The sequence below is a fragment of the Lates calcarifer genome, linkage group LG23 (assembly GCF_001640805.2).
Source record: "Lates calcarifer isolate ASB-BC8 linkage group LG23, TLL_Latcal_v3, whole genome shotgun sequence".
In the NCBI taxonomy this organism is placed as follows: Eukaryota; Metazoa; Chordata; class Actinopteri; family Centropomidae; genus Lates; species Lates calcarifer.
In genome coordinates, this window is record NC_066855.1 from 3,027,073 (window position 1) to 3,042,421 (window position 15,349).

Here is a 15,349-nt window from a genome sequence, read left to right on the forward strand (position 1 = left end):
CAGTCAAATGTATCTGAGCTTAGACTTGGACACAGGTGGTGGTGGTGAGGGATGGAGGCCGAGGCTGGGACGTCTTCAGGAGAGGGAAACGACTGATCAGAGGGTAGAGTGGAGATGGTCAGACATCCACGTTAGAGGTGGACCACACAACGTCACAGTGCTGAAACGAATGTCAGCAGAGAGAGAGGGGACACTTTTAGAGTTTGACAGCTTACAAGCGCTCAGGGTGAGGACATCAGGTTGTGATTGGATGAAATGAGCTGGTGGGGCTTAGACATAGTGGGAAAACTGTGCTTGTGACTCAGAGAGCATGCACAGACAGACTGAACATTAGCTTCATACACCAGAGTTATCAAAATAAGCATTCATTAAAGAGCAGAATAATCAGTCAGTGGTATATTACATTACATTACTGGACTATTACACAATAGGTAAGCACATAAAAGATGATGTATTGCAAGTTTATATTACACAACAGGGCCTAGTTATACCTGAAACACACTACTTACATATAACATCACATCAAGATCCATTCCCCAAAACAATATTTTTACCACTGACAATTTTTAAAATTTCACTTTGAGATTTAACATCATACTTTTAAATTTTATAACCATCAAAAATTTAAATGCATGTAATCTAATTAAGTAATGGGTCTCTCTTTGTTAACATCATACAGAGTACAGTCCTGACCTGCTCTGTATGAAAAGTGACTTGAGATTCTGTTGTGACGTGGCGCTATGTAAATAAAACTGAATTGAATTGATATGTATGAGCCAATCAGCTGTGTGTTAATCTGTGTAAGGCCATAACAGAAAGTGGGACAATTAATGTGTCACTTGTGGTTGAAACATCAGATTAACACAGTGTTGCCTACAATGGATTGGCCCTTTGCTGCCCCATCTGCCGTAGGCTTGCCCGGCAAATCCAATTATGTTCTTATGTTCCCCAGTCTAAAAATAGTTGAAAAAGACGGAAAACGCAGAAAGAACACGTCATTAGTCGGCAGCACAGAGGAAATTATGTTATGGAGCTGATGTGTCCGTTCTGTGGAGACGATTGATCTGTCATGTGTGATAAGCAGCCATGACGGACAGAAACACTCCGACCGGGGAGAGGTGGGTGGAATGGCAGCAGGGGAATGCGTGAGAGGAAGGATTAGAGCTGTGGATGTCTGAAGGAACATAGGGAGAATCTCCTCAGATACTGGATGAAATAAGGTAGGCCACATAATGTGTCCAAACCGAGTTATAATGATTCTAGTGTGAACATTACTCATCAAACCACCTATGGGCCTAGAAAGGTGCATTTACAAGCTCATTGCTGACTCCAGTGATTACATGTTAGCACTGATCAGGATGCTGTTTGTTCTCTACGTCAGCTGCTGTTTCCCTCTGGAATCAACACTGCAGTGGTTAGTTTCCAGGACAGGGTGATATCAAGCAAAACTTCAAACTCATACAGAGTGAGTTAGACGGAGGATGTTGGTGAAAAAACAGCCTGAGCCTTCAGTTTTGCTGTTTCTCTGCAACTGAGTCAACATGTGTTAAGGGGGGTGGCAGTGGGATGAGTCACTCTGATACGAACGCTTTGACCTGCTAAATTTAAGAGTTTTTATAATCAGAATTTCTAAGTTAGTATTTTAAAGGTCCCACTCCATATGTGATCACAAACACATTAATATAATATTTATTATTTCATCCACTATGTAGACACCTCGTCCGAGATTATCTTACTTGAATTGAATCAAAGTACACATAACCAGATTAACAACCAGCTTTGTTATTTGGCAATCTCCCACATTTACTGCAACATGTCTGGTTTCTCTTGGGCATTAGTGAAAACAGTCCATTTAAATGAAGATGGATTAACGTGAATAAAAGAACATCATCAAGGTAGAAAACAATAACCAACAACATTCTTCCATTTTCTTCCTCTTATCCCCTAATAAGAGAAGGAATAAGATGATTATAAGATGCTTCCTGGAAGCTACGAAACGAACATCCGGACGCTAATCTGATTGTAAAACAAATAATGAAAACTCAGGTGACTGGGGTTACTGAGAGCCACTGTTATGTTGTATAATCTGGTCATCCACAGTAGCCTTTGTCTAATGCCACCGGTGTTGTTAGTTGTAGCAAAAAAATACCAGAAACTTCAACGATTCTGTACTTTATCCACCATCTACCTTCTGTCATTATGAAAGAATGGCCTCTTCTTCCTGTTTTGTGCAATGCAGCGATGCCACAAAGTCTCTGTCTGATCTGGATGCTCCTTGTGAAATGTAGAGCAAAGATAGATGGAGCCCAACATGATACACTGTGTGGTGATTATTATTCATAAATAAATCCTAATACAGAAGCATTTGCCCAACTGATTATTTCCATTTCAACACAATTTCTTATTTAAAGGGGAAGCTGATAAATACATCAGCACAAAAAAGCCAATAATGAAAGGAATTCTCTCTGGATCTCTCTGATCTAAATGTTTCCCGTTTTTTGTTTTTCAGTTACTTTTAAGTTATGAAACACTGAAACACACATGTGTACTAGCATCTTGGTTATGATAAGTATTTGGAGTATCCTGGTTACATTTTTCTCATGTAAACTGTTTATCCTGGTTCCAGAAATCTGAATAAGACCTTATACTGGTTTTGAGAAACTTGGATACACTACCTGGAGTACCAGGATACTGCAGCATGTAAAGGTCTTATCCAGGTTTTTGAACCATTTTATAGTGGCTGTTGATGTGGTGAAAAAAATAAATTAAATATCAAAAGATAAAATATACAACAATTCTAAATGTTCTTTTTTCTGGTAGGAGCTTTTGACTATATCATCGCTGCTCACGTTAAGAGCTAAGCCGCCATATTTGGGACACAGCCTACAGGGGTGTAAGAAATGTGCATGAATACTCAGTTTAACCTGAACTCATGAGGTAGTGGCATCACTGTACTGGATGTTTTCAATTACTGCAATCCTCTCAAGTTAATTTACCATTTCAGAAATCCCTCAACGTAAGTGCTTTAAAACTGCTCAACAACTGACTTCACTGAACAAGTTTATACAGTATATAGAATCCCAAAATGAAAGAATATAATCAATCAAACAAAAATGACACACAACGTCTAAGTATCTTGTGTTAAAACTAAAAACTAAAACCACGGCCTCTTGGAGAGTTTTAGTCAAAACAAAAAGGAAGTTCCACTGATGCTGTCAGACCTCTGCATTCTGTGTGTTTTTCTTTATCAAACTAGACGTTTACATCATGTTATTTTGACAGAGACAGTATGACAGCAGTCAGGAGAAGTCTTGGATTTGTTTCCAATTAGATCTAATTCCACAAATGCCTAAGCTTGTCTGTCTGAAACTCTAACCTCTGACCTCTAAAGTTTTGCTGTGTCCGACGTACAGCTCAGTAGGATTCTAGCCCGTGACGACATTCTCGCTATGAACCCTCTCTTCTAAACTAAATCTTTTCTGATGCAGAAGTACAACAGTACAGTCTAATGATCTACAGCTCTCAGTAGATGTTGTGTGTGTGTGTGTGTCCTGGCAGGATGGGAACGTTCGTGACCCTGGCAGAAGTGTTGGAGGCCCGGGGTTCACCACTGGATGAGGATGAGGTTTGGTGTCTGCTGCTCGCCACCGCTGAGGCCTTAATGGACATCTCCAAAAAAAGTAATCAAAACACCACCACCTGTTACCTGGCTGCAGGGTTGGGTTAAAAGGCAACGTTCAAGAGCATCCAAACAGAAAGAGTTTAAAATGTTTTGCTATCTATGAACCTTTGTATTCATATTGCCATTTGCTTCTTAACCTCTTCATCTCTCTAAACTCTTCTCCTTTTCGCTCTAGTGATCTTAATTCAAGACGACACGCTGCCCACTTTTTAATGCTAATGTAATACTTGCCTTCACCAGGCCAATCTAGCATGTTTTTACAACCCTAATTGGTAAATGTCTGCTCTTGGTTCAGGTTCAGGCAACATGTGCAGTGTGCTGAGCCCCGGCTCGGTGCTACTGTCAGCCAACGGGAGTCTGGCCTTCAAGAGCTGTGCACGTTACGAAGACGTGGCCACCTTCACGGCTCCTGAGGTGCAGCAGGCTCATGCTGCCTGCACCAGGACTGCAGCTGAAAAGGTCAGGACACCCAATATAACATATGGAGACCCATTGGGAAATTATCATGATGTAGACAAGTAGCCCAAAACCTGGGGGTCAGGGTCCCCAGAAGTTGTTGCAAGATAAATCTGAAGGGTCATGAGATGATTTATAGGATAGAAAAAAACATAAATGCATAATGTACTAAACCTACAGTGGGGTCACTGTCTGAATTATTTCCTTGTTTTTCCTTCTATCAGATGGTTGTGTACTCACTGGGGATGACTCTTTACTGGTGTGTTGATTATCATCTACCTCAGAATCAGGTAGCGTCCTCCCTCTCGTCTTCTATCTCTCACTCAAACTCCTTCTTGCATATTCTTAATACTCATCTGTTTTCCTTGCTGCCCTTGCAGCCGGTCCATTTGAGTTCTGCGCTGGAGAGTTTGCTTCTTAGCATGTGTGAGGACGTGGTGGTGAGAAGGACAGACCTCCTGACGGTGCTGGAGACCTGTCAGCTTCACCACAAGGCCGCGATGCTGCCTCCTGTCGAACGTCTCGTGAGGCATCCTGGTTGAAGATGTCTACAGAAACTCAGTGAGTGTGCAGCTGAGAGGGTGGTAGGTTGATTGGTTTGGTTTGGTTACTTGAAGTCATGTTTGGTTTTGGACAGTTAGTAGCACCTACTCTGCACTCTTGCTCCTTGAGCTGGACAATGATTCCTTTGCAGGTTGATCATGTGTCAATGGCTGAAAATGGATCCCAGCTAACAGACCGCAGTCAGATGGTCAGGGACAGATTACACAGTAAGAAACTGATTTGTTTGTCAGATTTTGGGAATGCACTTACTTGCTTTCGTGCTGAGAGTTTAAAGAGAAGATGAACACCATTCTCTAGCTTGTGCACTAAATATGAAGCTACCACCAGCAACTGCTTATCTTAGCATAAACAAGAAGACAAGCTGGCATGGGTTTCTCTAAAGAAAACAAAACCTGCATGCTAGCAGGAACTAATCCCCCATAAGCATGTCGCTATTACACTTTGGTTTTTTGGGGGTTGTCTGTCCATACGTCCTCTGCACATACATCTCCTTCTAATGAACACAATCTCAGAGGAACGCCTTGAAAGAATTTCTTCACATTTGGCACAAACACTGACTCAGATTTTGGTGGTCACTGGTCAAAGATCAAGGTCACTGTGACCTCATGTCTCTCCCATTCTTGTCGAGGTGATATATCAAGAATTGCCTGGAGGTAAAAAAAATAATTCCATCTGGCACAAATTTCCTCTTGGACTCAAGGATGAACTAATTAGAGTTGGGTGGTCAGAGATCAAGGCTGTAACTCAAGGAATCACACAACAAAAATGTAAAAATTTTGTAGATGCCTTGAACCTTGCCTGTACCTTGAAGATTGTATACATCCTACTGTGCTGTTGGGTTGAAGACCCAAGTCCTTGGATGTAAACTGCAGCTTGACTGATGGTAATTATAGTTTTACTAAGCTAAACTAACCAACTGCAGGTTGTAGCTTCATGTTTACCACACAGACCTGAGAATGGAATCAGTCTTCTCATTTAACTCTTGGCAAGAAATGGAGTAGGTGTAATATTAGCATGTGGACATGAATGTTACATACCAATTTGTTTTTCCAGGGGGCTCTTTTAGTAACTCCACATGGGCACTGAAGAAGAAGATTTCTAGAACCTTCTCAGGAGCATCTTATCCATCTGAGACCGCAGGGTATGAAGTCTGTGTCCAGACATATTTTACACATCTCATAACAGACATTATTAGAGCATAATACTGTCAAAATTGTCATAAATCAGTTTTCACGATTTAAGTCAAAGCACAAATAAACCAAATTTAAATAGCTTCAATGCTAAATCTGATGCAGAGAAAGAGACAGAGACTGTACAGGGAGGACAAACCTCCCCCAAAGCATTCGATTAAAATATATATTGTCCGGTTGCAAGCCGTCGTTTCATGACTGACAGATCATGACTCCCATCAGATTGAGAATGGAAAACTCATTTTTCCCAGGATCCCCTCCGGAGGTCGACACAGAGAGAGTTATGGCAGCTGGCAGCAGCTGAGCCGCAGCCCCTGCAGTCCGTACATGGATGGTAATCGAAACGCCAACTCAAGATCCCAGTTTGAGTCCACAATGAGTCTGAATGACAAGAAAGCCAAGGTGAGCCAAATGATTATATTATGTGATCTAATTTAATATGCTGGGATGCACACGTAGGTTCATATTACACAGTGATGACATTGAGAGTTACATGAAATTAGATTTTTCAGCTGGTAACTATTGTAGTAAGACCCACATTATGCATTTCTCTGCAGTTCTTCCTCTTACACATAAATAATGCACCTCTCTGTTACAGGACATGGGCCCTGAGTTTATTAGAATGTCAGATGAGCCGCTCGTTGTCTTGGAGCTGCCTGGATCCATCGTGGTGAGTTCGTGAAAACAGAAACTCAATTAAGAATTTTTGGTGCCTTACCATGGCCATTTTATAGATAACTCCAAAAATAATAGACCAGAAAGTCTTTCTTCAAATGTGCGTTCTCTCTTTGGCAGTCAAAGAAAGGGAAATCTCCAACCACCCAGAGAGAGCTGAGTGTGGTGATGCCAAACGGTCAGAGCATCCTGGTCAAATGTGAGGTGAAATCCAGAGGAGGAGATGTCTTTGACATGATTGTGGCTCACTCCAACCTGATGGAACATTTCTACTTTGGCCTTGCTTACATTGACGGTAAAAAATTAGCATCATCTGACTGTTTACTTGCCTGATATATTAACTCTTGTGTGGTAGCGTTCATTATTATTCCATGTGATGTGCCCATTCTTTTCAGATAATGAGTTTTTCTTTGTGGACAACGACACCAAGATTTCCAAGGTTGCTCCAGATAGCTGGAAGAAAGTGCCTACAGCCACCTTTGTCCTTTTCTTCAGGGTCAAATTCTTTGTCAATGACATTTCTCTTCTTTTGTAAGTTTCCTTCTCATCTTATTACCAAAAACAAAAGTGGTTACAAATGCCACATGTCTCGTAAAGTCATCTAGAATTGTTCAAATGTGTGCGGTCCTCTCCATCAGGCACAAACAGACCCGACATCAGTATTACCTCCAGCTCAGGAGAGACCTTTTGGAGGACAGGCTATCCTGCCATGAGGAGACAGCTCTGTACCTGGGAGCTCTGGCCCTGCAGACGGAATATGGAGACTGCATGCCTGAGGTAGTGCCCTTAAAACTATTCTAAGTAAACCTCTATTTTCAAAGGAATAGTGTAGTGAAATCCTCAAATCCAAACTCCTCAAAGTTTGGCCAAAGTTAGCATTCCCATCTGTTTACTTATCAAGAGCTTTACCCATTGTTGCGTTTACAAGACAAGAGGTTAGAGTATGCACTCTGGGCATTGCTACTTCTTCATCCTCTTATGTTGGACTGAGGGCAGACTGGATGCTACTGTGACTCACATAAAAATGGTACTATGAGACTGGATGGCCTGGGACTTGCGGGTTAGCATGCTAACTCCAGAAGTGATAGAAATAAAGGCAGTTCCATTGTCATAGGATGAAATAATTACCGGAAACAAAGGAGACTGTGGTGGATACAAGTGGCAACTTCTTAAACGCCAGTGTACCTTTAGGACTACATTCCCACAAGCCCTTATGCTTTCTGTGATGATAACTCTTCCATCATCTTCCCAATGTTCATTTGTATTGTGATTCTGCAATTAAAATCACACCTACTTATTGGATTCTCTATTTTGTGTTTAGGTGTATGGTAGGAACTACTACCGGCCTGACCAGTATGTCTCCAAGAGTGTGATGGAGAAACGTGCCTTGCCTTACATTCAGGGGGAGCTGCTACGACTTCACACCAACAACGCTCAGATGCTCACTGACGAATCAGAACTCGAGTTCCTCAAGGTATCTACATCTGAGGAGTTTGGACATGCTGCACCTACACTATGACCATTGGTATCATATGAAGCACAGTCGCCACTTTCTATTTGCTCCCTCAGGTGTGTCAGCAGTTGCCTGAATATGGTGTGTTGTTCCACCGTGTGATGCGTGAGAAAAAGCCCTTAGAAGGAGAGATTATCCTCGGGGTTTGTGCCAAAGGAGTCATCGTCTATGAGGTTAAAGACGGCTGCAGATCAACCAGTCAGAGCTTCTACTGGAGGGAGACCGCAACCATCTCCTCTAATGTGAGTGGAGCGATGATATTGTTTTTCCACTCCTGTCACGCATGAATTTCAAATCAATACGTGTGGAATTATCGGTTTCCGTCTTGTTCCCGCAGAGGCGTAAATTTGTAGTTGAGAGCCGAGGCGGCAAGAAGAAGCACACCTTCATCACAGAAAGGTCGAAGATCGCCAAGTACCTGTGCAACCTGTGTTCAGCCCAGCACAAGTTCAACAACGAGATGAACTCTCGCCAGCTCAGCCACAGCCTGGTCTCAGGTTGGTTACCCCTCTCATCAAGGAGAGGACATTCATGAAAAGAACAACAAGAGTTCATATTTCTTTGCTTTTGCCTCCAGAGGCGAACATCGTGCAGTATTCAGCGGTGTGCCGCGCTCACAGCAGCCGCCGGAAGTCCCTCTCCTGTTCGGAGACGCCACAGGATGACAGCGGCCTGACCACGCCTCAGGATGAGCCCATGGGCAAGCTGTGTGACGACGTCACCGCCAGGATTGAGGCTCGCGTTAAACAGCAGCGACAGAGCCTCAATGAGCAGAGGTACAGTCATCTGGCAGTTTTCATTCTACATCAAATATACATTTTTCCTACAGCTTCAGCTGCAGCAACGATGAAAGAACAGTTTACTTTCTGACCTTTCTGAAAGTTATCATAAAGTAACTGAAGATTTTTTTCTTCCTGTGTTTTGTCTGCAGTACCTGCTCCAGCAGTCAGCGCAGCAGCACCGGCATGCGTTCCCCTGCATTCTCTCAGAGGAGCGGATCTGAAGCCCCCTCTGGTTCTCCAGCAGCAAGAAGTACAGTATAACCAAACATGCTACCCACCTTCCTACACATGACAGGTGTGCCATGTGCGGTGTAAGTGAACGGTATGTACTCTTCTACTCATAGGGTCGTCGTCAGAGAGAGAAGTCATATGTGTTTCCCTAAAAAAAGACCCAAAGCTTGGCCTCGGTAAGCTGATCACATTATTTAAAATGAATCCACGATGGTAAATGAAGAAAGGCTCTCTCGTCTTTTTTTGATTCACCTGTGGTTTGTGCCTATCCAGGTATAGTAATAGTGGGAGAGGACACTGTGGGCCGGTATGACTTGGGCATCTTTGTTGCCTCCATTGTGCCTGGCGGACCGGCTGATAAGGATGGACGCATCAGACCAGGTAGAAAATGTGGAAACCCTGCGTTGAGATGTGCTGCTGAAGTGCCACGTTTGACCTGTTATTTTTGGGGGGGTCTCCTCTTTTCCACTGTTACTGGACACCAGCACCATTTCACTATGACCTTTACCCCCAGGTAGTCGTCTGATCTCTCTGAACCACATCAGCCTGGAGGGCGTCACCTTCAACGAGGCGGCAGAGGTCATGCAGAACAGCCCCGAGGAGGTGCAGCTCATTATCTCACAGCCAAAAGGTGCTCTGTGTGTGTGTGTGGTTACTGTATGTGTGTAATGACCGTGTAGCTGTGACCTTTGGCCTCTTATTTTAAGCATGTATAAAATGGGTGATTTAATAATTAGTCTACTGTTGCACCAGCATGCAGTGAATAAAAAATTAGATCATTTCTTTTCTGGGTGAGCACAGCCCTTTTTGGACATCGTCCTATATTCCCAGTTCTATAGCACATAACAGGAACCCAAAAATAATAATAATTAAAACTAGAAAAAACACTGAATAAAGTAGTTTCACGTTAAAAAAAATGTGTTTTCTCCACTCTTCAGTGGTCACAGGCACGTCAGTGAGGGGCTTAGGGGTGTTAGCTTAGCTGCTGAATAAAACAGTTAAACTTTAAAAATCTCTGTTGAACAACTTTAAGTGAGCTGGAAAGCTTTTCCCAACAATTTTCTACAGTTGGTGACTTGCTTTGTTATTTTCGTCTCCAGTCACCATCAGTCCCAACAGTGTGCGCTCTCCAGTGTTGAGGAATTATGAATCCCAGACCAACCTGATGACAGACGGCCGATCGGGAGATGACAGCCTGGAGGAGATCGTGTCGGTCATGACGACACCGAAGGCCAGCAACAGGCTGCACGTGCCCTGTGACGTACGGGTCCTCAGTGCACAGCAGGTAAAATCATGGTGACGGTTCAGATGCCTGTGTGAAATTCACTGTATTTAGAACACAATTACAGGAGGTCACAATTAATATTAACAATACAGACAACTTCCTGTACCTCCAGTAAGTCCAATTATTTATTCACGGTGGTTTCAGGACGGCTGCTCTCTGTCCCCGTCTCTAAACTGCGAGAGGCCGGAGGAGATCACCGTGGAGCTCAGGAAGATAGCAGGAAGTCTGGGCATCAGTATCTCATGTGAGTGCAGCTGATAATTCTGTGTTAGCTACGAATAACAAATCTCACTCTTGACCTCTGGTGTTGACAGAAAGTGAAACTATGCTAAAAAGGAGGCTGAAACACATTATAATTAAATGACTGAAAAGTTTCAGTTTTCTCTTCACAAAATATTGGCCTGCATCCAAAAAAAGGTGGTTATGGTGTCAACCTGCAACATCCTGTATTCGTTCATTAATGTGTTTCCAATGTAAGAGTCAGGGAGGACAGTTACTACAGCAGCTCATCTTCATGCACTTGGTCACGACGTCTGCTCCTCTCAATCTAATTAACATCTGTGGTCTGACAAGATTAGATAGAGAGAGAGAGTGCGTGTTAACTTACTTACACTGATCACACCTGCACTGTGAGGTTCACCATAACCAGTGATAAGAGAAGTAAACTGATGTTTCCCTGGCAAAATCTGCAATACCACAGTGTAAAAATACTCACCAGTAAAACGCGTCTAGCCTTACTAACTTACACCCCTGTTTTTTCTCTTTAACATCAGTAAATCACTGATGCTGTCACTATATATCATGAATGGATGTTGAGCTAAAAGCATCTGTCACTGATTGATCAGGGTGGCGTCAACACCAACCTTCCTAATGGAGGAATCTACATCAAGAGCCTCGTTCCAGGAGGAGCTGCAGAGAGAGACGGACGTGTACATACAGGTATCACAGCTCAGTAAAGAGCTAGAACAAGTAGATAGAAATACACATAATAGTTAAAGTGGATTAAACCTTTATGTCCCCATCTTTTTCTGTTGCAGGTGACAGACTGTTGGAGGTGGATGGGATTAGCTTCCAGGGCTTCACCTACCAGCAGGCTGTGGAGTGTCTGAGTAAAACTGGAGAGGTAGAATGAGAGGGCTATCAGAGACCCGTGATTACTTATTTCAAATGATGATAATGTTTATAATGAACTGCTTTCCTCCTCTCCTGTAGGTGGTAGCCTTTGTTCTGGAGAGGGAGCCGATGAACCTGCCCAGGGTCTCTCTCAGTGCAGAGAACAGCAGCAGCGTGTCCAATCAGAGCCTCAGTCCGCCGGTCAGCCAGAGACTCAACAGCTGCTCGTCCACCAGCACCCCTCCAAACACCATCACTGACCGTCCCAGGGACTACAGCTTTGTCACTGACGGTAGGAAAAGCTGGACAATTTTTAACTTCAGTGCACAAAATACACACAACTGCCTGGACGTACAAAGAAAGCAGCTCTCCCATGATGGATAAAATGTCTACCTGCAGAGAGACAGAAGGTTATGTCACAAGACCTTACACTTCCAGGGAAGTTTGTTTGTGAGAGCTCCACACTAGCTGTTTGTGCTTTAACTCCCAACCAGGCGGCCAGGCTAGCCTGACTGCTTCAAGGTGAACTTTCACACACTTCCTCCTCTTCGTCCTGATCTTCCTTGCTGACCCTGACCTTCCTCTTCTTATCCCTCTGGCCTCTCTTATCCTTTGGCCTACATGGTTCATCCCACATCTTTCCTCTGTCTCCTCCGCTGAAAATCACAGCACAGATCACGTGTTTTAATGTGATTCAGAGTCAGTTTCAGCTTCCTATCCATTTCTGCACAGACCTGTGTCCCTCATTTTTATGTTCTCGTCATTATTTTTTAGAGAATTTGAAATTGATTTTACTGTCCCTTTTCATCACATGCACAGAAAACTGAAGAGAAAATGCAAGTAATGTTTTTTTATTTCGGTTATTAAATAATTGTTTTTAAATCTTTTGTTCTCCTCTTTATTCTGTGGACAAAAGAACGTGAGTAGATCATATTTTGAGCTGACCAACGTTACAATCAAAATAAAAACTAACTTCTGAACTTGTTAAAATCGTCCTTTTGGGAAAGGCCAAAATATTGTTTGTGTGTGGAGTCTAAAATCTGACCTCATCATCCCCACAAAGATGCAACAAGGGCACATCATCTGGACTGGGGAGTGATGATAATAATTTCCCAACCAAGAACCTAAAATCATTGCTTACAGGTAAATGCTAGGACAGAGGTGGTGTTCATGAAATGTTATTTAAACAATGATACAGCAACAAGTAGACAAACCTCTAAATCTAATGAACTTATTGGTCCATACACAAAACGACATGTTTCAGTTTTATGGATTTTACTGGTTAGACAGTCTTTATGCACAGCTAAGCTAAGCTAACTGACTGCTCACTGTAGCTACAGATTTACCAGACAGGTAATTCTCTCATTCTCCCACTGGGAAAGTTATTATTGTCACTCCCCAATCCCAGTCGTGTTGACATTGTTGCATTATTGGGGAGTGACGAAATAAACATCAGTTAATAATAAGTTTCACAAGTTGGAGGATGGAATCTTTGCATGTTATAAAATGTTATATTCAAGTTCAACAAGACAAAACTAATTAAAAATATACATTAGCAAATTATCTCTTCCCTCTAATTCATCCATTACACCTCCTCTTTCCTTCATCTAAATTTTATCTTCATCCCATTACTGCCTCCTGCAGACAACACCCAGGAGGTGACCCTGACCAAGAACGCCAACGGACTTGGCTTCAGCTTCCTAATGTGTGAGCTGGATCCGCCCACTCGGGACTTTGGCAGCCTGGTCCGGATAAAGCAGCTTTTCCCCGGTCAGCCGGCTCAGCAGAGTGGCAGGATCCAGGAGGGGGACGTCCTGCTGGCCATCAACGGCCAGTCGCTCAAGGAGCTGTCCTATCCAGTAAGTGCAGATTCCAAACTGACTTAACATTAAGCTTTATTCATTCTTTTATATTAGTCTAATTGGTAATCTTTGATTGATTTTTCTCACAATTCAGCCAATTCATCCTCATCTAAAGCCTGTTAACAGTTATTTTCTCTGTCTGTAGAAGGTGCTAAAGCTGTTTAAGACTTCACCACCTGAGGTTCGACTGACTCTCTATCGACCTGCCCCCGGTACACACACACACACACACACACATTCTGACAAACACACACACTCCTGCGTTAACATACAGTACTTTACTCACCTGTTTATCTGTTGTCTTCAGGGGTCCTTCCCTCCATCGATCAGCTCACCGGCACATGAGTGACGCCGCAGTGTTGGACCAATGGAAACATGGCTGATAAGGCTGTTCTGATCAGTGGACAGAAGCATTGATCTAATCTTATCAATCAACACTAACACTGCAGTGAGGTCAGTGACGTTGCACAGTGTGACATGATATGATCTGATGCTGTGACAAGTTTATTTACTGTGTGAGTGGTTCTGGCCTGGCCTCTGTTCAGTGGAATCTGATTCTCCCCCATGTTAGTGCTAGTTTCTGAATTATAATCTTGTTTATTTTCCAGGTATCCTGACAAAACCAATCAGAGAGGTTGGAATTGCAGTAGTTTGTGAAGCCCTGTGGATTTGTGCAGAGGATTAGTGGATATAAAGGTGAGTTACTGGAAAACACGAGAATATAATGACATTGTTTTGTCTCCAGTTCTGGATAGAAGGTGTATTCTTTCTTTGACTTGTGTCATATAGAAATTATGATTTAGAATTTGTGCAGAAAACAAACCTCTGACTTGATTTAACTTCACTTCACTATCTCTGAAATTTGTCTTGAATCACAAGATAAAAATTGTCTCACATAACCAGTCGGTGTAACCTGACTCCTGGCTGAACAACAGACTCTGACTTGACATGTTGGCAGACTGAGGAACAAAAGAGCTCTGTGAATGTATTCAGTCTAGCTTGTGGGACTTCTTCTATTAGATGGCAAAAGCTGATCATTTCCAAATAAAACATGGGAGGAGTCTGAGCAAAATATTTGCAGTTTGAACAAATTACATTTTGCAATTTTGACACTTACAGAAACAATGTATTTCAAAATATCCTAACCTTAGCAACGCCAGAATTTTACCTGATGCCAACTATGTCTCATCCAAACCTAAACCCATTCATTTTCTAAATTCTGTTTAACCATCTTAAGGCTTCAACAACCTTTAATTCTTCATATCTTAGCCACAAGGTGGCAGCATAGCGCTAAAAGTGACAACACTAGTCCTCTTTGTTTGCAATCAGCAGTCACTGCTGGGTCTTGTTTCTCAATTAACCGCATTTAATGTTTTATTCATCCACAGGAATGGAAAAAAAGACATCTGGATGAAGGCAGAAATGATTTGTGAAACTTACTTTTTGCAGAACATGACCAAACGCACTTGAGTTTACCAAATACGCATTTGAGTTTTAATTAGAAACACATTACATTTCTATGTCATTAAAGGAATTTTAACCCAAATCAAACTTTTTTGTGTGGTGACTTCTTTTTCTGCTCATTTTCCCACATTTCTTTCACAAAAACAAAAGCCATTAAACTGAGTCTGACCTGAATATGGATGATCCACACATCCAAACACTCATTTAGTATCTGGACAAACCAAGAAGCATATGCACACACATTCACACACACACACCTCCCTGGGTGAGGAGCCAGTAATGGCCCCTCGTAAATAACGGTTCCTGTATTTCGGTGAAACCCAGTAGTGCATCTGGATCCCATCAGAGCTCGTGTTCCCTTTGCAAATGATCCCAAATGTTTCTAATTATGCCAGAGGAGTCGGCACGAGGCTGTGTGTGCACGAGCATGTGTGTGTGTCTGTGTGCGTGTAATCGCCCTGACGGACACGCACACCCGTACACTGGCCTCTGTTTATTCATGAACAGAGTAGCAGAGATGGACAGCGTGGTC

The 15,349-nt window shown here is 42.6% G+C and overlaps 1 protein-coding gene across 1 annotated transcript; it reads left to right on the top strand.

Annotated features, from left to right (window-relative positions):
• Positions 1 to 3,559: 3,559 nt before the first annotated feature.
• Positions 3,560 to 14,834, top strand: frmpd2 (FERM and PDZ domain containing 2). Its single transcript, XM_051066548.1, is given in 30 exon segments — positions 3,560 to 3,680; positions 3,978 to 4,141; positions 4,363 to 4,428; positions 4,519 to 4,671; positions 4,673 to 4,699; positions 4,833 to 4,908; positions 5,756 to 5,843; positions 6,144 to 6,294; positions 6,491 to 6,562; positions 6,688 to 6,862; positions 6,963 to 7,098; positions 7,206 to 7,344; positions 7,889 to 8,041; positions 8,137 to 8,322; positions 8,418 to 8,577; positions 8,658 to 8,856; positions 9,012 to 9,112; positions 9,207 to 9,269; positions 9,367 to 9,474; positions 9,608 to 9,724; positions 10,194 to 10,378; positions 10,523 to 10,645; positions 11,224 to 11,317; positions 11,416 to 11,501; positions 11,591 to 11,783; positions 13,136 to 13,350; positions 13,499 to 13,565; positions 13,661 to 13,806; positions 13,962 to 14,049; positions 14,742 to 14,834. Coding segments are annotated over 28 exon segments (3,456 nt in total). The 3' UTR covers positions 13,699 to 13,806; positions 13,962 to 14,049; positions 14,742 to 14,834.
• Positions 14,835 to 15,349: the final 515 nt, after the last annotated feature.